The following is a 26,441-nucleotide window of genomic DNA, read 5'->3' on the forward strand; positions in this document are numbered from 1 at the left end:
GATTTTCATTTATCCCAGTACGTCTTGCCTTGTTAGTCTGGTTGCGTATTCTTATGCACTACAACTCCTCACTTCCCTGGGTGTGGGAGGGGACATATAAGGACTGATTTAAGAACTCAGCAAGGCACGTAGTCCAGTCATTTTCACCATCAGAAGTAATCCGGGAGCAGAAATAGCTAGGGCGCCCCTTTCGGGAAAGAGTCAATAGCCCGGGATATCCTGCAACAGTGCCTTGACAGATACACTAAGCCTCAGCCCAGAAGTGGCTTCTGTGCATATACTTCATAGAACAATCACACAAATCACAGAAAATCCATAGCACAAAGCTGTACTGAATCTCATAAACCTTTAAAAAAAATTCCAGTCATACAAAGTGGCCATAGACTTCTCTTGGAAAGCAGGGGCACTGATGGGCATTCCTGGTGCCAGGGTGCTACGCCATCTCCACTATGTGGAAAGGTTATGGTCAGCACTCCAGGTAGATGGTGGTGCTTAGTGGTAGGATGGATATCACACCATGGATTGCCTATTTCATCCTCCACTTATAGTACTGCGATAAAAGTAAATCTTTTGGCTCCCAACTTCTATTCTTCATACACCAAAACCTTTTTTGTGCCAGCTGTATAGTGTCCAAGTTTAGCACTGTCATTATAAATATATGGTCTTTCCCTATCTGTCACCCCTATTGGGAGACATACATAAATATAGGAGAAAACACGACCCACAGCACAAGGAATTAGAGGAAATGTCCAGAAATAGAATAAATAAAATGTCTTCATTGTTTATATAAGACACATGCTGCAGAAACAACCCCATTCAGACGCATAGAACAATTTTAGGGTGCAGAATTTTCTTCAACAAACCTACCCCAGAAAAATCCCCTATATTTATATATGGGTAGATATGGTGCCCCCTTTTACCATATTACAATACCAACATATCTGAATTCAGATTACCTGTTTTAAAGGCAGAAGCATGAACTCTTCAGTCTTGGACACCTCTACAAAGTGTTGCAGGACATACTTGTGCGCAGACTTGAGCAGGTCGCTACAAGAATGTGTGTCTGCAAAGCCGCGTATGCCAAGACAGTTGGAAGGGTCGAGCTGGCTAAGCAGGAACTTGCAGCAGGCGTCTCTCACTCCGTTCAGCTGCAAGAGACTGGCGGCCGGCAGCAGAGTCTGGAAGGAGAAAACCTGGGACGTCAGTCGGTGATTCTACAAGGTGATTGTACACAACTGCGCAAAGTTTGAGTTTGCAACGCGCGGTGCGATAATTCAGCACGATTAAGATCAAGGGATCATCCCCTTTTTTATCTGGTTTCAGGGGTGATTTTCATATTGCCCACACCTGTTACTTGCCACCATAATTTGCAAAATAAATCTTGCCAAAGGTGATTTTCTGGATTTGTTTTCTCATTTTGACTCTCATAGTTGTGGTCTACCTATGATGTCAATTACAGGCCTCCCTCATCTTTTCAGGTGGGAGAACCTGCACAATTGGTGGCTGACTATATACTTTTTCCTGTGTGTGTGTGTGTGTGTGTGTAATATATATATATATATATATATATATATATATACATACACATACATACACACACACACACACACACACACACACACACACACACACACACACACACACACACACACACACGTATACAGGGGTTGGACAGAATAATGTAAACACCTAACATTTTGGCATAATAATCTTCGAACATGTTATAACCATGCAAACCGTGACATATGGTAATGTTATGTAGTTGATTATTTGTGTTATGTGATATGTGTATGTAAATTAACTGTCTGCTTTGCTGAATTGTAAGTACATTACTGAAAACCTGATACCAATGGCAGACCTCTCAGATTTTCAAAGAGGCCAAATTGTTGGTGCTCGTATGGCAGGAGCTAGTGTAACAGAAAGTGCCCGAATGCTTGGCGTGTCAAGAGGTACTGTCTCCAAAGTAATGACTGCGTTTGAAAGAGAAGGAAAAAACGTCCGCAGCAAAGCACAGGTCCGGCCGAAAGTCGAAGTTGACTGAGAGAGACCGTCAGACTCTAAAGCAAATTGTGAGAGAGGATCGCAAGACCACGGCTCCGAAAATCACTGCTGAGTGCAATGAACACCTACAGAACCTAGTTTCCACGAAAACTGTTCGTCGGGAGCCGCAAAAATCTGGATTCCACGGAAGAGCTGCAATTAGAAAACCGCTGCTCTCAATGACAAATGTTTCCAAGCGTTTAGAGTGCTGTAGAAACCTCCAGAATTGGTCCCTCGAGCAGTGGAAACATGTGATATTCTCAAATGAATCATCGTTTACCCTATTTCTGACTTCCGGCCAAGTGTACGCTTGGAGACAGCTGAAAGAAGCATTCCATCCAGACTGCCTTCTCCCAACCATAAATCATGGCTGAGGTTCTGTGATGACCTGGGGTACTATTTCATGGAGATCCGCTGGGCCAATGATATCCCTTCATGGAAGAATTAACAGCCGAGATTATTTAGGCATTTTGGGCAATCAAGTGCACCCAATGGTTCAAGCACTGTTCCCGGAGGGGAACGCCATCTTTCAGGATGATAAAGCACCAATTCATACAGCTAGAATCGTTAAAGCATGACGCAAGGAACATTCTAATGAAGTTGAGCATCTCATCTGGCCCCCACAATCCCCAGACCTCAACATTATTGAGCATTTATGGTCGATTTTAGAGATTCAAGTTAGACGTGGATTTCCGCCGCCATCGTCGCTCAAAGAACTGGAGGGTGTTTTAACTGCAGAATGGGCTAAAATTCCTTTGGAAACAATTCACACCTTGTATGAATCCATACCTCGGAGAATTGAGGCTATAATCGCCGCAAAAGGTGGACCTATACCAAATTAAACTAACTTTTGTTGATATTTCCAGGTGTTTCCATTATTTTGTCCAACCCCTGTATATATGTGTATATAAAATATATATACAGTACAGACCAAAAGTTTGGACACACCTTCTCATTTAAAGATTTTTCTGTATTTTCATGACTATAAAAATTGTACATTCACACTGAAGGCATTAAAACTATGAATTAACACATGTGGAATTATATACTTAACAAAAAAAGTGAAACAACTGAAAATATGTCTTATATTCTAGGTTCTTCAAAGTAGCCACCTTTTGCTTTGATGACTGCTTTGCACACTCTTGGCATTCTCTTGATGAGCTTCAAGAGGTAGTCACTGGGAATGGTCTTCCAACAATCTTGAACGAGTTCCCAGAGATGCTTAGCACTTGTTGGCCCTTTTGCCTTCACTCTGCGGTCCAGCTCACCCCAAACCATCTCGATTCGGTTCAGGTCTGGTGACTGTGGAGGCCAGGTCATCTGGCGTAGCACCCCATCACTCTCCTTCTTGGTCAAATAGCCCTTACACAGCCTGGAGGTGTGTTTGGGGTCATTGTCCTGTTGAAAAATAAATGATGGTCCAACTAAACGCAAACCGGATGGAATAGCATGCCGCTGCAAGATGCTGTGGTAGCCATGCTGGTTCAGTATGACTTCAATTTTGAATAAATCCCCAACAGTGTCACCAGCAAAGCACCCCCACACCATCACACCTCCTCCTCCAAGCTTCACGGTGGGAACCAGGCATGTAGAGTCCATCCGTTCACTTTTTCTGAGTCGCACAAAGACACGGTGGTTGGAACCAAAGATCTCAAATTTGGACTCAGACCAAAGCACAGATTTCCACTGGTCTAATGTCCATTCCTTGTGTTCTTTAGCCCAAACAAGTCTCTTCTGCTTGTTGCCTGTCGTTAGCAGTGGTTTCCTAGCAGCTATTTTACCATGAAGGGCTGCTGCACAAAGTCTCCTCTTAACAGTTGTTGTAGAGATCTGTCTGCTGCTAGAACTCTGTGTGGCATTGACCTGGTCTCTAATCTGAGCTGCTGTTAACCTGCGATTTCTGAGGCTGGTGACTCGGATAAACTTATCCTCAGAAGCAGAGGTGACTCTTGGTCTTCCTTACCTGGGGCGGTCCTCATGTGAGCCAGTTTCTTTGTAGCGCTTGATGGTTTTTGCCACTGCACTTGGAGACACTTTCAAAGTTTTCCCAATTTTTCTGACTGCCTGACCTTCATTTCTTAAAGCAATGATGGCCACTCGTTTTTCTTTACTTAGCTGCTTTTTTCTTGCCATAATACAAATTCTAACAGTCTATTCAGTAGGACTATCAGCTGTGTATCCACCAGACTTCTTCACAACACAACTGATGGGCCCAACCCCATTTATAAGGCAAGAAATCCCACTTATTAAACCTGACAGGGCACACCTGTGAAGTGAAAACCATTCCCGGTGACTACCTCTTGAAGCTCATCAAGAGAATGCCAAGAGTGTGCAAAGCAGTCATCAAAGCAAAAGGTGGCTACTTTGAAGAACCTAGAATATAAGACATATTTTCAGTTGTTTCACACTTTTTTGTTAAGTATATAATTCCACATGTGTTAATTCATAGTTTTGATGCCTTCAGTGTGAATGTACAATTTTCATAGTCACGAAAATACAGAAAAATCTTGAAATGAGAAGGTGTGTCCAAACTTTTGGTCTGTACTGTATATATACAATAATAAAGGTGTGTATATATATATATATATATATATATATATATATATATATATATATATATATACAGTATATACACACACACACACACCTTTATTGTTCTTACTATTGTTTAATACATATCGCTATAGTGTATATATATATATATATATATATATATATATATATATATATATAATGTAAACATGTATGTAACGTAATGAAAGAGGTAGGTCATTTACTGAGGACGCATTCACATTAAGCTGGCCAGTCATTAGCATAGACTTTTCTCCTCCTATTAACATTGCAGAATGTACTACATTGAAAACAAGAATCTAATCTACTTATTGCTTAAGACTAGTGATCAACCAGATTATCAAAATCTTTGCTACAACTTCAAAGAACGGTGCAAAGTTTACATAAGCAAACAATAATTTTCTGCAGTCAGGTGATGAACTGGAATAATAAATCTTTATGAAGATTAGTTGGATTCTGTGCAGACACATCCAAAATACCAAAAGGATTATCCTCCTGTGTGACATGGGACAGGGGTGAACCCGGGGCAGACTGCCTGCCTGGCTTATGTTGGGTGCAGGGACCCTGCCTGTGCTCTCTCACTGTCACATATGGGAATGAATGTATGTGGAAATGTCATAGTAGAGTTCACAGAGCATATATCACAAGGACTGCAATGTGTGGACATGTAACCTTGGTCCTTGGCAGATGTGAAGCCGTTTTTAAGAATACCAGTGCATTCCCATACCTGCACATTCCCCTCTCCCACCATTATCTCTGCTGTGTAAGCATACTGGACCAGCTGCTCCAATGCTTGAGGGTCAATGTCATGCAAGGTCACATGAGTCTGCCGACTCTCACTCATCTCATCTGCAAAAAAAAAGAAAAAGAAAATACAATTATACAAACCAATTCGGATTTTGCTCAGAGCAAACATGAAATAATATAAATCACTTAAAAGCACATTATCACATTTTATGGATATTTTGTGCTGAGACTTGTGGCATTTGTGCATGCAGACCTATATCTGAGCAGCCTGGCGTAGAGCAGGAAGAGGCGAGCAGATTAATAGAATTTCATAATAATGTGCCATGTGTAAAAATAACAAAGAGAATAACATTATTTGTGGCCATTATATGACTTGAATTCTGAATTTTTCAGTAGTTTTTTTCCCATCTGCAGCTTCACTCTCTCTAATTTCCAGTCGTCTCTGAGCTAGTGAGTAGAGCCTGGAGGCTGTAATGTCTTCCCATACATAGCACACCGTAACACCACTTCCTTCATCCCTGCATGGCTTCCCATCCTCCACCATTCAGGGACACCAGCGTACTCACCACTCCAGGCTGTGCAGTGAGCTCCTTGTCCTCTGCTTGCTGTGTGAAGTGAGCTCCTGGTCCCTCTGATTGCTGTGCATGCTTAAGGCACCCGCAAGTGCAGTTTCTGATTCTTAAAGAGTCAGTACACGCATTCCAAATGTGTCCCCAGCCTATTGCTGAGAGGCACTTGGTACTTAAGGCACCTCCACCTGTTGGGAGGTGACTGAGCAACATTCCCTTTCAGTGTGTTTGTGCAACTGCTGAGTTACCAGGTACTTTCCTGTTCCTGCCACCCGGGGGGCTGAATACCCAGGCCTGAACCCTCAATCTGTATCTGTGTCTGTCCTTGTCTGGATTACGACCAATCCTGAACCTGATTATATCTAGTCTGGATCCTTTCCTAAATTTCCTGTGTCTGAACCTACACCTATCTCTGAAACTTGAAGTGTTTGAACCTGTACCTATCTCTATTCTGTTGTCACTGTGCAACATTTGTTATTAGTGTGTACACTTGCTACTTCATTGTAGCTATCCTTTGTGATCTTGGCCCTGTCTGTCTGTGTGTTCCTGTGCGCATCTGCCGTTCCTTGCCTGTCTGCATCTGTTGTTCCCTGCATGCCCGCATCTGCCATTCCCTGCCTGCCCGCATCTGCCGTTCCCTGCCTGCCCGCATCTGCCGTTCCCTGCCTGCCCGCATATGCCGTTCCTTGCCTGTCCGCATCTGCCATTCCCTGCCTGTCCGCATCTGCCGTTCCCTGCCTGTCCGCATCTGCCGATCCCTGCCTGCCCGCATCTGCCGTTCCCTGCCTGCCCGCATCTGCCGTTCCCTGCCTGCCCGCATCTGCCGTTCCCTGCCTGCCCGCATCTGCCGTTCCCTGCCTGCCCGCATCTGCCGTTTCCTGCCTGCCCGCATCTGCCGTTCTCTGCATGCGCGCTACTGCTGCTCCCTGCCTGCCCACATCTGGGGTCTTGTACACCCTTGTCAAAGGCCCAATTATTCTTGAAGCCATTCCTGTTCCTCCAGTCTGAACTGGGTCCTACACCTGCTTGCCTGTATATCAGTTGTGTCCACCAGCACCTTCATATCTCGTTGTGGGTCAGCTGCCATGTGGCCGAGGTCAGTCCTGGTGTAGCACCTGGTCGCGCTATCCCATCTCTCAGTAGCACAGGTTGAAAAGTAGTAGCAAGATGTTGTAGCACTAAGGTGGGATGAAACACTTACTAGAAAGCTGCAGATCCTGTTCCTCTACCTGTTTCATTCAACTTTTCCCATCTGCAGCTCCACTCGCTCTAATTTCCAGTCGTCTCTAAACTAGTGAGTGGAGAAAGGCGGCTGTGATGTCTCCCATACATAACACACAAAGACATGAGGGATTCCCGCTCTCCCATCTCTCAGTAGCACATGTTGAAAAGAAGCAGCACTGTGTTGTAGCACTGAGGTGGGATAGAACACTTACTAGAAAGCTGCAGATCCTGTTGCTCTGTTTAATTTGGCTATTCCCTCCCTCTACCCCCACCCCTCTTCATAGACTTCAATGAGCAGCTACTCTGATCACTGAGTGACATGGCAGTGGGTCTAGTATAGGCTAAAATTTATTTTCAATGTGGTTAATGAGTTCAGGAGGTAGGGAAAGAGAAGAAGTGGCTCCTAGGTGGAGAAAGAAGCATACAACTCTGACAAGATATTACAAAGTTTCTTGTATTTGCTTGTATTATTGATTCATGTAAAGGCAGTGACTATGCATAGGACAGAGTCCTGTGATTCAGGGAAGGCCAGTAGTCACTGAATAAGACCGCCCACTGGACTCCTAACCATTAGAAAAGCAGGAATATCAATAGATAAAATTCAAGATGTACTAAATCTTTTTCCAAAAATTGTGTAAACAAATCTGCTCAGCTCCTTGTTTTTCTGGCGTTGGCAGACAAGACTGCATGCTCAATGTGAAAGGTTCCCATGTTTATTTCAATGGGAGAGTGTAATAAATCCTCTGTTAGACATCTCTGGCATTGGCTTATCTTCCATGGAAAGAAAGGTCAGCCATGCTGACGCTCAACATGCCTAATCCTTCTTTTGCAAAACATTTACTGCCGGGAAAAGTAAAAAACGCACCCTTGTCTAATATGAATGGACACCTTAGCAAACAAGAAGAGCGTTGGGAAGGGTTTGTGTATATCCATATACATCCCTGACTGGGTGACAAAAGGAAAGTCTCCATAGCTCACAAAATGGTTAATTTAAAAAAAAAGAAAGAAAACAGTTCCAAGATAAATGGCTGCTCTAACAACTGGGATAGAGCTAGGGTCACATTTATGTAAGTTTTTATTTTTCGACAAATGCAGCATCAAAATATACTGTATATTTAGGTTTAGCCAATTCTATTGTGAATCAACTTGTGGTTTAAAGGGAGCCTGTTAGAAATGTTAACACCCCCAAAATATTTACAGTGCCTTGCGAAAGTATTCGGCCCCCTGGAACTTTTCAGCCTTTTCCCACATATCATGCTTCAAACATAAAAATACCAAATGTAAAATTTTGGTGAAGAATCAACAACAAGTGGAACACAATTGTGAAGTTGAACAAAATTTATTGATTTTTTAAAAATTTTTGTGGAAATTCAAAACCTGAAAAGTGGGGCGTGCAATATTATTCCGCCCCTTTAACTTAATACTTTGTTGCGCCACCTTTTGCTGCGATTACAAGTCGCTTGGGGTATGTCTCTATCAGTTTTGTACATCAAGAGACTGAAATTCTCGATAACCGTTCAGCCCTTTAAAAGATAAATAAGTTGATCCCTTTATGACCCCAAAGCTCTATTCCAGCTGTGAGAAATTGTGCTTGTAAGTTGTGTCTGGAAGTGCATTGGGGCAGGTCGGTGCACTTACAGCTTCTCAGCCTCACGCTGTATTCCTACATGGAAACACCCTCTTCCAGCTGATTTACAGGTCTTTTGCTCTGGTACATGTCCACTGAGCCGTCAATCAATCAGAGGAGGCTAGTACTAGGTAGGGTCTACAGTAGGAGGCTAAGAAGCTGTAAGTGCATCTTCACACTTCAGTGCACTTCCAGAAAACATCAAAAAGTGATTTCTCACTGCTGGAGAAACACTTTGGGGGGTCATAAAAGTATACACTGGCTTATCTTTTAAAGAGGTACACAATCATATTAATAATTTATTAAAAGTTTCTGCTAGGTTCCCTTTAACAACTGGTCAAAAAGGTGGACGTTTGCACATTCACGAGAACTTTAGAACTTTTGCATATAGAACGGACGTCCTAAATAAAGGTATCTGGAATAATAATTTTACATGGATGTGTTTTTTTTTAGATGTGTAACAGGTACTTACTTGTAAACATGGCGTGAAAATAAGGGCTGCAGGATGCCAGCACCACTTTGTGGCCCTTAATTTCCTTGGTCCCCACGTGCAGCACAATGTCACACAGGAGCCCCCGTTGGCGCATTCGGTTCATGCAGACGAAGGCATCGTGGTAGTGCCGTTTCGAATTGTGGGAGATGCTGTGGCCCTCCCGGGTCAGAAGCTGCACCGCCCCTTCCATGGCTGGGGACTGGTCTCCTGATTTCTCCTTCACTGGCTTCACTCGTTGAAGCTGTGCAATAAAAAAAAAGACATTACTATTATTTATTGTTATAGCGCCATTTATTCCATGGCGCTTAACATGTGAGGAGGGTATACATAATAAAAACAAGTACAATAATATTGAACAATACAAGTCACAACTGACACAGGAGGAGAGAGGACCCTGCCCGCGAGGGCTCACAGTCTACAAGGGATGGGTGAGAATACAGTAGGTGAGGGTAGACATCTACATCTATATAAAGTTTATTAGCAAACTCCTCATGGGTGGGTAACCTTTCACTGATTGGTCTTATTGAGTAAACGTAACATTATGGAATCAAAGTAGTCTCGACAACATGAAACCTTCTCCGTTCTATCCGGATTGTATACTGGGCAACACAAGGTACATGTCTGCAGTGCAAAAGGCCATACATATTTTGGGGGTAGTCCATATAGTTACTATAGGACTCTGAGAAAGAAAGAGTCCAGCTTTACCTTATCCTATTTTGTAACTGTCCCCAGACATAGGACTTACATTTAAATCCAATATCCTCAAATGTCGACAGGTGCAATTGCAGCGCCCGCACTGCCGCAGGGCCGAGGGGTACCCGGTACCGGGCCTCTGAGTCTCTGCTCTGGGGTTGTCACGGTGGCTAGACCCGGTCCGTGACCCTGCTGAGGGGCGCACAATTAAAAGTGGTGGTATGGTGCCAATGTTGTAGTGGTGCGGTGCAGGTTGCAGTAAATAACGAGGACACCAGGTTGCAGTCTCTTTACCTCTTTACTGAAGGCTTCTGAGTCCTCAATCCGGAATACGGTTAACCAGGCTGCGCAAGTCCGGCCGGTCCGATGGCACTTCCAGAGTTCCCTTTGCAGGTGGAAATCTGTGCCTACCTTCCTGCGCTTGTGTGTTGTGGTCCTCCCCTGCTGTGCTTACGGGATAGTCCCCACAACTGTTGTGTTTGTTTCTCGTGTTCCCTCACAACTCGATTCTGATGTTCTCCCTCTACGTCCCCCTGATCTTACGGTTAGGACGCACCCGTATGACGGGGAGGCTCGGAGCTCTTCCAGGACTCTAGCGTTGTCCCACTCCTGTTGTTACCCCCCTGTGTCTTCCTGGGTCTGGGTGAGACAGCCCGCCTATAACTGACTGTCCTGCCGTAGGTTTGAAGTTTGGCTTGGAGCTCTATACTTCCTCGGCGTTCCGGCCACCGGTTATGCGCCTCAATAGGATGTTGCCTCATCTTACAGCACGACTCCTACTGGTATTCTCCTTGTTGCGTTGATCTCGTTTCTCACTCAGCACAATAAACCTCGCTTCTTGTCCTTTCTTGGGGTACCGCCGCTATATCGTGCAGGCGCGGTCCCGTAACGTTCTCTCTGTTTGCTAGGCCTCTGTCAGGATCCCACCCCTGACAGGGACCCCTCCGAATCTTCCCCTGCAACACCCTCTGCCACAAGGTGTTGCCTGGTTCCAACCCAGTCAGCTTTCTCCCTAACTTCCTGCCTAACCCCCAGTTTTACCAGATTGTGAGGAGTGGCCTAATAAATAGAACCCTTAGCTCCCCCTGGAGGCCAGACTGTGAAATGTATTGGTGTCTGTGATACCTGGTCAGATGAACTCCTTCAGTGCCATCAGACGTACCATAGCCCCCCTTAGCGGCGGAGCAACAGTACTGCAACGACCAGGACTCTGGGGCGCTGCACAATGGTAATGACCAGCAACAAAACAGGCACCACTTTATTTTTACCTATAGGGCCCCCTTTCCTCTCTGTGTGCCCCAGCAGACTTGCCAACAACAGTATTGGTAGAAAAGGGACATTTTTAAGCCCTGCCCACGAGCACCCACTTTTGTGCTTGGCTTATAAAATCGCTTTCTTCCAAAAACAGCGCTACACCTGTCGACAGGTTGTGCGTGGTATTGCAGCTCAGTTCTATTGCAGTGTATTGATCAGAGCTATGATACCAAAAGCAGCCTGTTGGCCAAGGTGTCACTGTTTTTGGAAGAAAGAAGTATAGAATACATCATATTAAATGTTGGAAGGGGCAAGAGGTAGCAGTCACACCCTAGCCTCGTGCCTGAGAGGGCCTGAAGTCTAATTACATGGCTATAGGGCCATCAGTAATTTAAAAGTACTTAGTAGCTGGGGGCCCCGTTATAGAGTTCTCAATGGGGCCCAAAATCAGTTCTAAATAGAGAAGATCTAGCGTATCATGGCTATAGCTCAATAGCAAAATTATTTTATGGTCTTATAATAGCTAATGAGAAATGTGAATTGAAGTCGTATCCCGGCCTGAACCCAACCCTATTGTTTGCCGCTCCTTCTACGCTGCGACAGATGAATAATGCATGACTGGTAATTACCCGAATGACTAACAGCGGGGAGATCAGAGAAGAACAACTGGGATTTTGTTATTTTATTTGCATGCACCCAGTATTGACCCCATTATGATCTGGTTGTATCATGAATACACGGTAAAAATGGTTCTAAAAGTGAATGATAATTGCACAGGTTTATATTCTATTGTTCTAATTTATATGAAAAAAAAATCCTATGGCTAACACGTGTATCAACTCGCAGTGAAAACGGTCCAAGCAGAGGAGTAGGTGATGGAGAAGATGGTGTATTAAAGGGCCCCTCTCAATTTTCCTGTACAGCTTTACACCACTCCATCCGACACTCAGCATTGTGCTTGGTGATGTAAAGCTACACGCAGCTGCTCAGCCTTCTGGTGGGGAGCAGTGTTTGTGCTGATGTTAATACCAGAGGAGGTCTGGACTCTGCAGTTATGGGGTCAGCACAGCAGTGGTGACTTTTCTGCCTTCTGCTCTTCAGCACTTGGCCCCCTGCTCTGTAATGTTACAGGGTCTCCACTTTGTGGCTGATTTGCTGTGATACCTTCCACTTCTCAATAATATCACTCACAGGTGATGGCAGAAGATGAAGAAGGAAGAAATGTCATGAACGGACTTGTTACCCCGGTGGCTTTTATTACAGGGCCGCGCTGGTATCAGTGAGCTCCACACCATTGGCCAATCTGTCTCATGTTAGTAAAGGCAGACAGCATGGCGGGGGCCCGAGGTCATACACCAGGGGTGCGGGGTTGGATGTAATACACCAGGGGCGCGGGGTCGGATGTAATACACCAGGGGCGCGGGGTCGGATGTAATACACCAGGGGCGCGGGGTCGGATGTAATACACCAGGGGCGCGGGGTCGGATGTAATACACCAGGGGCGCGGGGTCGGATGTAATACACCAGGGGCGCGGGGTCAGATGTAATACACCAGGGGCGCGGGGTCAGATGTAATACACCAGGGGCGAGGGATTGGATGTAATACACCAGGGACGAGGGGCCGGATGTAATACACCAGGGGAGAGGGATTGGATGTAATACACCAGGGGTGAAGGGTTGGATGTAATACATCAGGGGCGTGGGGTCAGATGTAATACACCAGGGGAGAGGGATTGGATGTAATACACCAGGGGCGAGGGGCCGGATGTAATACACCAGGGGAGAGGGATTGGATGTAATACACCAGGGGCGAGGGGCCGGATGTAATACACCAGGGGCGAGGGGTTGGATGTAATACACCAGGGGCGAGGGGTTGGATGTAATACACCAGGGGCGAGGGGTTGGATGTAATACACCATGGGAGAGGGATTGGATGTAATACACCAGGGGCGAGGGGCCGGATGTAATACACCAGGGGCGAGGGGTTGGATGTAATACACCAGGGGCGAGGGGTTGGATGTAATACACCAGGGGTGAAGGGTCGGATGCAATACACCAGGGGCGAGGGGTTGGATGTAATACACCAGGGGCAATGGAACTGAACAGCAATCCTAAATTCAATTATTAAAGAGGTTGATCAGTATTGAACACTCCTTTTCCATGCCCACAAGTTACTGGAAAAAAAGAAGAAAACCCGCAAACTTCCTTTATATACTTAGCGGCGGCGCCCCAAGCGCTGTGTACATATAGGGAATATTAGTTCACAGGCGTTGAATTATGGTTCCCTATGAACAAGCACCGATACCCCATGCTGGCATTGAAGCAGTAGAAATAACCCCAAGTACAGAAACACCTCTGTGTCTTGGGAAATATTGAACATGGCTCAGGCTTTTCATTCCACTAATCCGTGGGAGGCTTGTGATTGGGCGATAACCAATATGACAGCTTTATTTCTGGTCACCTGGCTTCCAGTATTAAGAAGTGTTCCTATTCTTTCACATAAAACCTGGAGAAAATAATGGTCCTTCTGCCTCCAATGCCAACATAAAATTTTAACTATTTTTGGTGCACAAACCGATCTAATATGTCAAAGAACTGTTCCCACTCTCATACTTGGTAACTTGCCATCCACTTGTCCTGGGGGGCGACTGCTCGTAATCATCAATATTCTACCAGCTCCTCAGATTATACAGCGAGTCTATCCAATTGCTTCCCTGCTATGAACTAAGAGCCGATCTCACCGCTCAGCCTAGATGCAGGGGGGACAGACAGGAGAGCAGGAGCAGAGACAGACTCGCTCCCAGCTTCCTGCAATCTGTCTCTGCTGTTAGAGATGGATCACACTTGGCAACAGACCGTATACAGCGAGTTACACAGAAGAGACAAACCCTAACTGTTCCACCACCCCAACCACTCCATATACCAGACCTCTGCCCTTCCCTAATAACCTCCCTCTCCAACATCACTGAAGGAGAGCTTACTCGCCTCTCTTCCAAATCACACCTCACCACCTGTGCTCGTGACCCCATCCCCTCCCCAACCTCACTAACATGCTCATTCCAGCCCTAACCCATCTCTTCAACCTATCGCTATCTTCTGGTACCTTCCCCTCTGCCTTCAAACATGCCACCATCACACCCATCCTCAAAAAAACTAACCTTGACCCAACTGCTATGCCCAGCTACTGCCCCATATCACTGCTCCCGTTTGCTTCAAAACTCCTTGAGCAGCATGTCCATGCTCAAATTTCCTCCCACCTCTCATCTAACTCTCTCCTTGACAACCTCCAATCTGGCTTCCGCCCCCACCACTCCACCGAAACTGCTCTGACCAAAATTACTAATAACTTAGTCACAGCCAAAGCTAACAGACAGTTCTCCATCCTCCTCCTTCTTGACCTGTCCTCTGCTTTCGACACAGTCGATCACTGTCTACTGCTACAGATTCTTTCTTCCCTTGGCATCAAAGACCTTGCCCTGTCCTGGATTGCCTCATACCTTTCCGACCGCACATTTAGTGTTTCCCACTCCCACACCACCTCCTCATCCCGCCCTCTCTCTGTTGGAGTCCCTCAAGGCTCTGTCCTAGGGCCTCTACTTTTTTCCATCTATACCCTTGGCCTAGGACAACTCATAAAGTCCCATGACTTCCAGTACCACCTGTATGCGGACGACACTCAGATCTACCTCTCTGGCCCAGATGTCACCTCTCTGCTGTCCAGAATCCCGAAGTGTCTGTCAGCCATATCCTCCTTCACCTCTCGCTTCCTAAAACTCAATGTAGACAAAACCGAACTCATCATCTTTCCCCCATCTCACGTATCCCCCCTACCTGACCTATCTATTATGATAAACGGCATCACGCTCTCTCCCACACCTGAAATCCGCTGCCTCGGGGTAACTCTCGTCTCTGCCCTGTCCTTCAAACCGCACGTCCAAACTTTTGCCACCTCCTGTCGCTTCCAACTCAAAAATATTGCCAGAATCCGTCCCTTCCTCAGCCCACAATCTACCAAAACTCTTGTGCATGCCCTCATCATCTCCCGCCTCGACTACTGCAACACCCTCCTCTGTGGCCTCCCCGCTAACTCTCTTGCACCACTCCAGTCTGTCCTCAACTCTGCTGCCCGGCTAATCCACCTCTCTCCTCGCTACTCCCCTGCTTCTCCCCTCTGCAAATTTCTCCACTGGCTCCAAATTCCCCAGCGAATCCAGTTCAAACTACTAACACTGATCTAACAAAGCCATCCACAACCTGTCCCCTCCCTATATCTCTGAACTAATCTCCCAATATCTTCCCTCACGTAATCTCCGATCCTCCCAAGACCTCCTACTCTCCTCCACACTTATTCATACCTCACACAACCGCCTCCAAGATTTCTCCCGAATATCACCCATCCTCTGGAATTCCATGCCTCAACACGTCCGACTATCCACCACCCTCGGATCCTTCAGACGGAACCTGAAAACCTATCTCTTCAAGAAAGCCTACAGCCTGCAATAACCATTCTGCCACCTCGCTATCGCCAGAGCCGCTGCCTCTCCATCGCCAGAGCCACCGCATCGCCATCGCCTCGCCCCCTACCTTCTGTCTCTTCCCCACTATCCCATAGAATGTAAGTCCGCAAGGACAGGGTCCTCTCCCCTCTGTACCAGTCTGTCACTGTAAACGTGTTTACTGTAAACTATATCTGTAACTCTGTATGTAACCCCCTTTCTCATGTACAGCACCATGGAACTAATGGTGCTATATAAATAAATAATAATAATAATAATAATAATAAAGAGAGAGGCCTAGGAGCGAGTTTTTGTGGGTTAGACAGCATGATTGTTAAAATAATAAAAACACAACATAACATTTTATTACCAAATGGGATTAATTAGTCTGATAGGGCCAGGACTCAGAGAATTAAAATCATAGAATCCTAGAATGTTAGAGTTGGAAAGGACCTCCAGGGTCATCGTGTCCAACCCCCTGCTCAATGCAGGAGTCACTAAACCATCTCAGACAGATCTCTGTTGGAAGACTTCCATTGAAGGAGAACTCACCACCTCTCATGGCAGCCTGTTCCACTCATTGATCGCCCTCACCGTCATAAAGTTTTTTCTAATATCTAATATGTATCTTCTGCCTTTCAGTTTCATTCCATTGCCAAATCTTGTAAATGCGGCAGAGGAAGACAACTCAAGGACTTCGGATTTAAATGTAAGCACTCAAATTCTCTGCCTCCCATAAGAAACCATAGAAAAGCAACATTATGTGGTCTATAGTGGGATGCGTTACACGACGGGGGCTCCCTCTCTTCCCATACAGTGATTCCCCACCACCCCCATGGATGCAATCATCTGCTACAAACAAATGCTGAGCAGCCCACCATCCATTATTCATACAGGATGAACGCGGCTGCAGAACTGATGACTAAATGCATTCAGAAAAGATGTAAATACATAAAAAATCATAGATAAAAAGAAGCAGGAGGCGAATGTCACCCTGCAGCCTTCAGCGACTCATCAGCGAACGTTCTGTGCCATCCCGCTCCATACACCTACATGGTGCTGATTAGTGCCGGTAAAAATAGATCCTCGGGAAGAAGCAATTTCTACACATTAGTAATCACATTTGGAAGCCGTGACGCGCAGCCCCCTCCTATGGAGGACGAAATGAGGAGGATCAAGGCAAACCAGGGTACAGATTTATAGGACGGCCATATACAGGTGGGTCAATGACCATTCAAGAAATCCAATTGGGCTGGTAATGGCCAAAAGAGTCAACACTTCAGTCTTTGTCTCTCTGTGGCGATTATAGGATCATGTTCACATGTGGTGGATTTCTGTGCAGAGTTTGCATTGAAAATCCAAACCAAAGTTAAAGATCAATGCATGTACATGATGGAGAGTTTAAAATCCCACATGTAGAAAAAGGAGCACGGTCCAGATTGTTACATCCCCGTTATTTTGCTTAAAGGGGTTGTCCAGGCTTTAATAACAAGTCTGCAGTCACTATATATCAGTGTGTGTGCTGTCAGGATTCAAGTATTTGGTCATGTGCCAACTAGACGTTTGCAAGTCTAGTCGGAATGTGTCTTGAAGTGTGCAAATTGCATACTTGCAGTCACATGAGTGCCTGCTCCCAGCGTTGCCACAGGAGAATCCCGCTGTGAGGATTCACAAGTCTGCAGTAACATAGAATGACTGCAGACTTGTACCCAAAGCCTAGACAATCCTTTAAGTGCCTCTACAGTTCTGACTGGGTTAAAGTAGTTGTTTAGTGAAACGAAGGAATGAGATACCCACTCTATGGCCGGAGACACACTGGTGCGAGATGCGGCCGAGTCTCGCTGGTTAAAAGCAAGCTGTGGCACCTGCACTCCGGAGCGGAGCGTGCGGCTCCATGTATTGCTATGCATCTGCACGCTCCGGAGTGCCGGTGCCACAGCTTGCTTTTAACCAGCGAGACTCGGCCGCATCTCGCACCAGTGTGTCTCCGGCCTATAGGTGATAATTCATTAATCAATGGGTGACCAACCAATAGGACCTGCACCGATCACCAGAACAGGGGACTTTTATCCCATTAGAATTGAGCAGTAGGACACATGCTTGACCACCACTCTATTTATTCCCTATGGGGCTGCCGAGAGCTGCACTCACCTTTTTCCAGCAGCCTCATTGAGAATGAATGGAGCTGAGATAGAGAATCTGACATAGTGGACCATGACTGAAGCGGAGATAGAGAATCAGACATGGTGGACGATGAATGGAGCGGAGATAGAGAATCTGACATGGTTGACCATGAATGGAGCGGAGATAGAGAATCTGACATGGTTGACCATGAATGGAGCGCAGATAGAGAATCTGACATGGTGGACGATGAATGGAGCGGAGATAGAGAATCTGACATGGTTGACCATGAATGGAGCGGAGATAGAGAATCTGACATGGTTGACCATGAATGGAGCGCAGATAGAGAATCTGACATGGTTGACCATGAATGGAGCGGAGATAGAGAATCTGACATGGTGGACCATTTTGCAATGTGTAAAAAAACTGACCCATTGTGGATAAAAATTCCCAATTCTACTGATCAGTGCAGGTCCCAGCGATTGCACTCCGACCAATCAGAAAGTCATCATCTATCCAATGGGAGCGAGAGTGACAAGCCAGTGCTGGAGTAGGGGTTAGTAATTAATGGTAATTTTAGTATTTTTCTCTATAGAAAGCTTATGGGGTTAAAGAGAAGTTATCATCAGAAAATTAGCTTTTTAAATCAGAAATCAGTATTTTCTATTTAAATTCTGGTATTTTTTTTCACATTACGATCTTTATTAAAAAATAATAAAAAATTCTAAACTTGCGATTTTCACGTTGGCCACTAGGTTTTTTTTTAGAATCATACTTCCTGTCCTTTCAGGAAGAGTTTTCAGCAGGCTCCTTATCAGATGCAGGATTACAAAGACAGGTAACCCCTCTATGGACATCTGATAGCACAGGATCCACCAATCACATTAGCGGATGTCACAGATGACCTTAATACCCTTCACTAGACTTTTGCACACGCTCATTAGATGCTTCAATGCACTAGATAAGATCAGACTCTGTTCTTTGTGGATAATGCACTTTCCTCAAACAACAGGAAGCATGAGACTAAAATAAAGTTACAGTGGCTGGTGTGAAAATGGCTCTTTTTTATTTGTAATACAGATTTTGAAAAATGAAAAAAAATACATTTAACACAAAAATGTGATTTAAATAATAGGTAATTTTCCAATGATAGCTTCCCTTTCAAAAGTCAATAGATGGAAAACCCCTTTAAGTCACTGGATTTCGTTATTTTGAGGGAGTGGAGTAAGGCTACTTTCACACTAGCGTCGGATGACGCACAACGAATTGCGTCGTTGCGACGTACCAACGTTAGCAGTGAATGCGCCGCACAACGGGGGCAGCGGATGCTGTTTTTCAACGCATCCGCTGCCCCATTGTGAGGTGCGGGGAGGCGGGGGCGGAGTTCCGGCCGCGCATGCGCGGTCGGAAAAGACGGGAACGACGCACCAAAAAACGTTACAAGCAACATTTTTTGGTGGCGACGGTCCGACGCAACACGACGCAACCGCGTCACTAACGCAAGTCAATGGAGAAAAAACGCATCCTGCAAGCACTTTTGCAGGATGCGTTTTTTCTACAAAACGACGCATAGCGACGTGCAGTGCACGACGCTAGTGTGAAAGTAGCCTTAGAAAAGTGAATGTGCAGGAGGGGGTATGAGAAATGTGTAAAAGTATAGACATTAATAAATAAAACTTCTATATGTTAATTAACTCCCATTTACAAGGGATAAAAATGATTAAAAAAAAAAAAAAAACACTCACTCTGGATCATCTGCTCAGACATAGAACACTCTTTTGTTGGCTGATCCTCATTGTCAGCAGCACTTGTATGAAGTCGTTATGTGCTTATCTAAGGGCAGAATTCCGACACTGGAAATGAGCCTTTCATTTTTTTACACTTTTCCTAGAAAGTCGAAGAAATTCCCACCAAAATTTAGAAGTCAACTCTACCCTGCAACACTTCAATGCAAATTTGATATTTAAAAGTCTCCAGTTTGGGCTTTTTTTGTTTTATTCCATCTGTTTCCTTGAATATTTCGCGTTTTCTTTTTTTTTTTTTTTTTTTTTTTTTGAGAATCTGCTATACGGTCCCAGAGATATGGACCTTTTTCTATTTAACAGTAACTATTATAGTCTATAACATGGGGGAGTGGCTTACAGGGTAATTATGCAGAGCAACCTAAAGACACGCCCCTGAGGAACCTTGTAAGCCATAAAATTAGATAAAAAGGCCCATATCTCTGGAACCATATGGCGGATTTAAAAAAATAAAATGGCATACTCTGTGGAGCAGCAGGAATTAAATAAGAGAAACTGGATACCTTTGACCCGGTGACTTTTGTATGTGAAGCTGCAATAAGTTAGGAGCAAGAAACATATGCTGCTTGATCTTGAACAGAAAAAAAAAATAGAAAAGCCTCCTACAGTCCAAGAATGTTTACTGGGCAAATATAGGTACGGCACAACCGGATATAAGATGACGAAAGCCGAGTCCATCAGTAACTTAAAGAGCTTGTTAAAGCTGAACAGTATAAAAGTATAAACATGTTAATGAAAATCACTGCAACAATGATATTAGCCCAAACACATGCATTTAAGTAAAGATCTGGTGCTCAAATTCAACATGCCCAATCCCGTGTTCTCCGAAGATTCCGAGGCTTTCATACAAGTATGATAGTTTACCGGTCCGGATGAAAATGGCAAGTTGAACCAACTTTGTTATGGACATCTTAGGTAAAAAAAAATAAAAAAAATAGAATTTTAAACGACAGACCAAGTTGTACTCACTGTGTAAAGTCCGCAGAAAGCAGCCTGCTTTACCCTCCTGACCATCGTGTGTCAGAGCTCTTCAGTTTTAGGTAGACTGTGTGTGAATGTATCCGCCGCTTTGTTATATGAAGTCCGGGCCATCTGCCGCCCACTTCCTGAGCGCATGGATAAACGGGGGATTGTTTGGCGGTCCTGGGACGCACCGCCGCTATGCATGCTTTTACTATAAATGTCTGGCCTTTACAAAATTAGCATTTTGTTTCCCTACAGTGAGCAGCATATGAAATTCCAGAATTTATTTAGACCTTTAACTGTTTGCATTTTGCAAATTGCAAAATCAGAAAAGTGTCCATTTTCGAAAAGGATTTTTTTTTTCTAAAACTAAAATTTCTCCATCTTCTTCACCATGGGTGTCAAACTGCATTCCTCTAGGGCTGCAAACAGGTCATGTTTTCAGGATTTCCTTGTATTGCACAGGTGATCATTTAATCACCTGCACAGAATGATTCCAGCACCTTGTGCAATGAGAAGGAAATCTTGAAAACACGCATGGTTTGAGGCCCTCGAGGAATGCAGTTTGACACCCCTGTTCTTCACTCTGTCAGACAGCACTCGGATGTCATCCAAGTGCAGTTTGAGGTTTTCCACGCACTCAATGACTTTCATGGTCGAGTACGACCAGAATATTAGATAAAACTCAGGTATGTAGCGAATTTTTTCTTGAACAGAGAAATAAAATTGGGCAAGTGCACAGACCCATAGAATAATATTTGTCTGAGTATGATCTGATGTTTTGTTGGATCCAACTGTTCACAAATATGGTCATGTGTATGCGCCATTGGACCCATCTATTTGTTTAAAACACTGTTGGCTGCTCCCTCGAGCAAAGGTGTGGCTTTTTTGGAAGTCAAAGGAGTGTAGCTAAAAGGGGTTGGCCACCACTAGGACAACCCCTTCTTGATGTAAATGTTTCGCCCCAATGAATCATCTGTGTAGGCGCCATTCCAGCGGTGTCGGCACTCGCGGTCCTGGGGATCTCGTGCAGCTGTATGACACGTGGTGCCCGATGCCCAATCAGTTTTCCAAAGTCTTTAATGAGGGGACCATGGGGTCAGTCAATGGCTGCGTAGTTGCATGATGCCATCTGCCAAGACCCGTAAATGCCTCCCCAAAGATCATTCCGATAGAATCACGTGCTTGAATTTTTTTTAAAGCCCCAAACATAAAACGATTTGCAGGGCGTGATGACATAGCGGGGGTCCTATAATCTCGACAGGCACCCAGATTACCAGCATTCGAGAGCTATATGAGCAAGTTCTTAATGCCCTGGCTCTGGCTGTCACAAAGTACCAACATGGCCTCCGAACCAGGATCCTGTGAATCAGTTTTCTCAACTTTATATGATGAATATCAGTTTAAAGAGTGAATAAAAAAACAACAACACAATATTCTGAAAAGGTATGGACACTTTTCTTAGCAAAAACTTTGTGGAAAGTTTCTGACAAGTTTTAAGACTTGGGGAGGAGGATTTGGAAAGTTTCCACTCAGTTTCTGTTCCAAAAAACTCCACCATAAACGGGCATTGCATGTTAAAATAAAATGATGTTCTAGTACCTATAGTGCTGGGAGAATTCCAATGACTAGGAACCTCTCATTGAAAACGAGTGGATGACAAGTTACAGAGCATGAGAAAGAGGACAGTTTCTGGACAGATTAGACTGGTATGTGCTCCAAAAACAGTTTTTTACTTCTTGTGCCAGTTAAGGGCAGGTTTTGTGTGAATGGACAGAGACGCTTTATTTCTTTTCAGTAATAAGAGATGCAGCTTTTTTTCTTTTTTAAACATTGCTAATTAGATAGGTCATCAATAGATGCAAATATATTCCCACAGCCTTACGCTGAAAACTGACTTTACTCATGAGATAAGTCAGACTATAATAATACGTACACCCAGAGGAGAGGAACAGAGGGGATTCCCTATTAGCAGGGAACATATTCATTGGCAAGCTCTCACAGAGAAGGATCTTCTTGCTGTGCTAGTATTTGGGAGCTCAGATGCTTGGAGTTTCTCCTTATTAGCGGCAGATAATTAGACGAAGCAGAAGAAAAAACGTGGAGCTTTCCAGAATGCTAGAAATATTTTGCAGTAGCAGTCCATAATTAGAAAGTGAAGCAAATTTTCTCAGGGGGAAAAGGGGGAGGCCATTGATGCGGATAGTACACAACACAAGAAGTTATTCTAGATTGTGAATGCTAATGCCAAAGCTTAACCACATTTGCAGAAACACTTTCTCACTTGGGGGAGATTATTACAAGAAGGAGCCAGGATGGGGTATATTTTTACAAGAAGGAGCCAGGACGGGTGATATTATTACAGGGGTACGAACATGTACAGATCAAACTAAGAGTTTACATATACTATATAAAAAGACACATCTGCATGTTTTTCTGAATATCTGACATGAAATCAGAGTAAACCTTTTCCCGTATCGGGGACCAGACTCTAGTTGCGCCTCTGTGGGCATGAAACAGACTATAGCAAGACAGAGAACTGGTACCAAAGAGAAAGACACAATCTGACTTAAGGGTTTATTTCATACTTGCCAACTTTTCTGTGATGTTCAAATGGCTCCTGAGAGAAGGCAAGACTACCCAGTCTCCAGAAAATGCGTACATTATTAGTAGTTCTTTTCGACCTGATGAGGCTGGGGTACTTACAATGAAAGTTGACGTCAGAACGGCTGTATAATCCTTACATTAAACTGCAATTTATGAATCCGTTGGACTTATAAAATACTATTTTTTTTATATTTGGCGGGTAAACTTGTACAAATGTTTATGTAGTCATTCAGTAATACCCAAAGTGCACAGAAAGTTTCAGCTTAGACAAGTTTCACACGTCCAATATTTACAGTCTAAGTATGGACCGGCTGCCGGCAACAAACTCAACAAGCTCATAGGCATATACGAGGCTGTTGGACTCAGTCAAGGAGACCCTTGGCCGGTCCAAACACTGTGGTCTGTACTTATACTGGGAATACAGTGACATGTAAAAGTTTGGGCACCCCTGGTCAAAATCACCGTTATTGTGAACAAGTTATGCAAGTTGAAGGTGAAATGATCTATAAGGGGCCTAAAGTTAAAGATGACACATTTCCTTTGTATTTTATCTAAAAAATATATATACCCTATATAGTAGTATTTTTTTTTTTTTAATTGCAAAAAGGAAAATAAGCCTTTACAAAAGTTTAGGCACCCCTGAAGATTTGTGTGCTCAGATAACTTTGACCATGGTTTCAGACCTTAATTAGCCTATTAGGGTTATGGCTTGTTCACTGTCATCGTTAGGAAATGTCAGGTGATGCAAATTTCCCAGCTTTATAAAAACCCAGCCTTCTCTAACCTTGTGCCAAAAAACAACAGCTATGGGTTCTTCCAAGCAGCTGCCTAGCATTCTGAAAATGGTGGAGGCCCACAAAGCAGGAGAAGGCTATAAGAAGATAGCAATGCGTTTTCAAGTTGCCCTTTCCTCAAATCAAAATATAATTGAGAAATGGCAGTAAGCAGGAACAGTGAAAAGTCAAAATAAGGTCTGGAAGACCAAGCAAAATTACAGTGAGCGCTGCTCGTATGATTCGAAGAAAGGCAAATCAGAACCCCTGATTGACTGCAAAAGACCTTCAGAAAGATTTAGCAGACTTTGACGTTGTGGTACATTGACTTACTGTTCAGAGACACCTGTACAAATATGGCCTTTATGGAAAAGTCATCAGAAGAAAACTTCTCCTGCATAAAATTCAGCAACAGAAGTATGAAGAAGAACATCTAAACAAGCCTTATGCATTTTGGAAACAAGTACTGAGAACTTGTGAGGTTAGTATAGAACTCTTTGGCCCCAATGATCAAAGGTATGTGTGGAGAAAAAAGGGCACAGAATTTCAGAAAAAGAACATCACGCCAACCATTAAGCATGGGGGCAGACCAATCATGTTCTGGGGTTGTGTTGCAGCCAATGGCGCAGGGAACATTTCACAGGTAGAGGGAGGAATTAATTCAATGAAATTTCAACAAATTCTTGATGCAAACATAACACCATCTGTAAAAAAGCTGAATTTGAAAAGAGGATGGCTTCTACAATTGGATAATGATCCTAAACACACTTCAAAATCCAGAATAGACGACCTCAAAAGGCGCAAGCTGAAGGTTTTACAATGGCCCTCACAGTCTCCTGATCTGAACATCATTGAAAATTTGTACCTAGACCTAAAAAAAAGCAGCGGATGCAAGACATCCCAGGAATCTCACAGAACTGGAATAATTTTCCAAGGAAGAATGGATGAAAATCCCTCAAAGAAGAATTGAAAGACTCTTGGCTGGTTACAAAGTGTTTACAAGCTGTGAGACCTGCAAAAGGGGTGCTATTAGGTACTAACCGTGTCCAAAGGGTGTCCAAACTTTTGCAACCTGGTCAAGAAAAGCAAACAATGCAAATTATACAGGATTTATTCCGCATCTACATGTACATGCACAAATTTTCTAAAAAATGTTTTTATCTTCCCCATATGTTCAGGATGTCTACCTCTGCAGAGATTGTTTTTGCTTTTCAGTTAAATGTATGTATGTTGGACTAAAAAAAAAAAAAAAACATTTTTGCAATTGCATTTTTAACTAAAAATTTTGCAGTTTGACTTTTAAGGGCTGTTTTGTTTCTCTGCATATTCATCGTGGATGTGTTCTCTGGTCATAAATCAGCTGACAGGAGCTCAGAAAAAGACAGATAAAAGGGTTAGGTACTCTCCATCTGGTCTGTCAGAAGGAGCTCACTGAAGGGTTCGTAATAAACCGGTTCTGCATCCATCAATAGACAATGCAATACAGAGGCTATAAAAAGCAAACAGTGCCAAATTTTTAATCACACCCACTTAAGAAAGCAAAAATTGTCCTCAAGTGGACCACCCCTCCTTCTCTTATAAAAAGAGTTATCCACCACTTGTCTTCTTGTAGCCTAGCACAAGGGTAGAACCATCTCTGTGGACTTAGCAGGCAGCTAGCTGCGGGGACTGGAACATGTTATTCGAGCTCGCCGAAGTCACTTGGTTAGCACCCGAGCATGCTCAGATAACACCTTATCCCATCACGTTTGATCATCACTTCTAAGCTCCCAAAAAACTGCGGAGTAAAATTTTTGCTGGAGAAAAATAATACATAAAAAAGTCAACACAAACTAACATAAATAATGCAACAGTAAAATGGCATGGGCTTACACAATGACTTCAGCCAAGTCGGCACCTATGTATCAATATTGTGTGCCGCATGAATAGCAATTTGTGTGGCTCAGCAGGGCCGCAATCAGGCTCGGACTGGCCCACAGGAGAATAGGAAAATCCTCCGGTGGGCCCCCATGCCAGAATAAGCCACTTACCCCCAACATGAGCGGCAATTGGCCAATACATTAATTCACTGTGTACAGACAAAAGCAGTATCTCATAATTCATTCAACAAATTACCTGAAGCTAAACAAAGCCCCCCCAAGTCATTGTTAGTGATGGGCCCCTGCCCCCGCAGTCTGACACTGGCTGCAATGCAGAGCTACAGGCATAGGTCTAATACACTGACGGACAGAGACAGAAAAGGGCCCCTGTGCAAGAACAGTATAAGGGCCCCATAGATGATCATAATGCAGCACCGTCTCTCCTCTTTTGGAGGCGGTAGTGGCCCCCTGACCTCCTGGGCCCCGTGGTGCCACCAATATGTCCGCCCCTGGCCTAACAAGGACAGGTGAATTGCACAAGATTGGGTCACCCATTTTCCAAAATTAAAAAATATAAAAACAAAACCATTCAACTTAATAGG

At 44.2% G+C, this 26,441-nt stretch overlaps 1 protein-coding gene across 4 annotated transcripts in view; it reads right to left on the minus strand.

The window, feature by feature from the left end:
• The window catches only part of KLHL17 (kelch like family member 17), an 85,848-nt gene that overhangs the window by 45,535 nt on the left and 13,872 nt on the right, over positions 1-26,441 (minus strand). For all 4 annotated transcript variants that reach the window (XM_077250027.1, XM_077250030.1, XM_077250028.1 and 1 more), the window contains exons 2-4: positions 9,251-9,512; positions 5,339-5,460; positions 957-1,178 (exon numbers count right to left, since the gene is read on the minus strand). In XM_077250027.1, coding sequence (XP_077106142.1) covers positions 957-1,178; positions 5,339-5,460; positions 9,251-9,512 — 606 coding nt within the window. The remainder of the gene's footprint in view (positions 1-956; positions 1,179-5,338; positions 5,461-9,250; positions 9,513-26,441) is intronic.

The sequence above is a fragment of the Ranitomeya variabilis genome, chromosome 4 (assembly GCF_051348905.1).
Source record: "Ranitomeya variabilis isolate aRanVar5 chromosome 4, aRanVar5.hap1, whole genome shotgun sequence".
NCBI lineage: Eukaryota > Metazoa > Chordata > Amphibia > Anura > Dendrobatidae > Ranitomeya > Ranitomeya variabilis.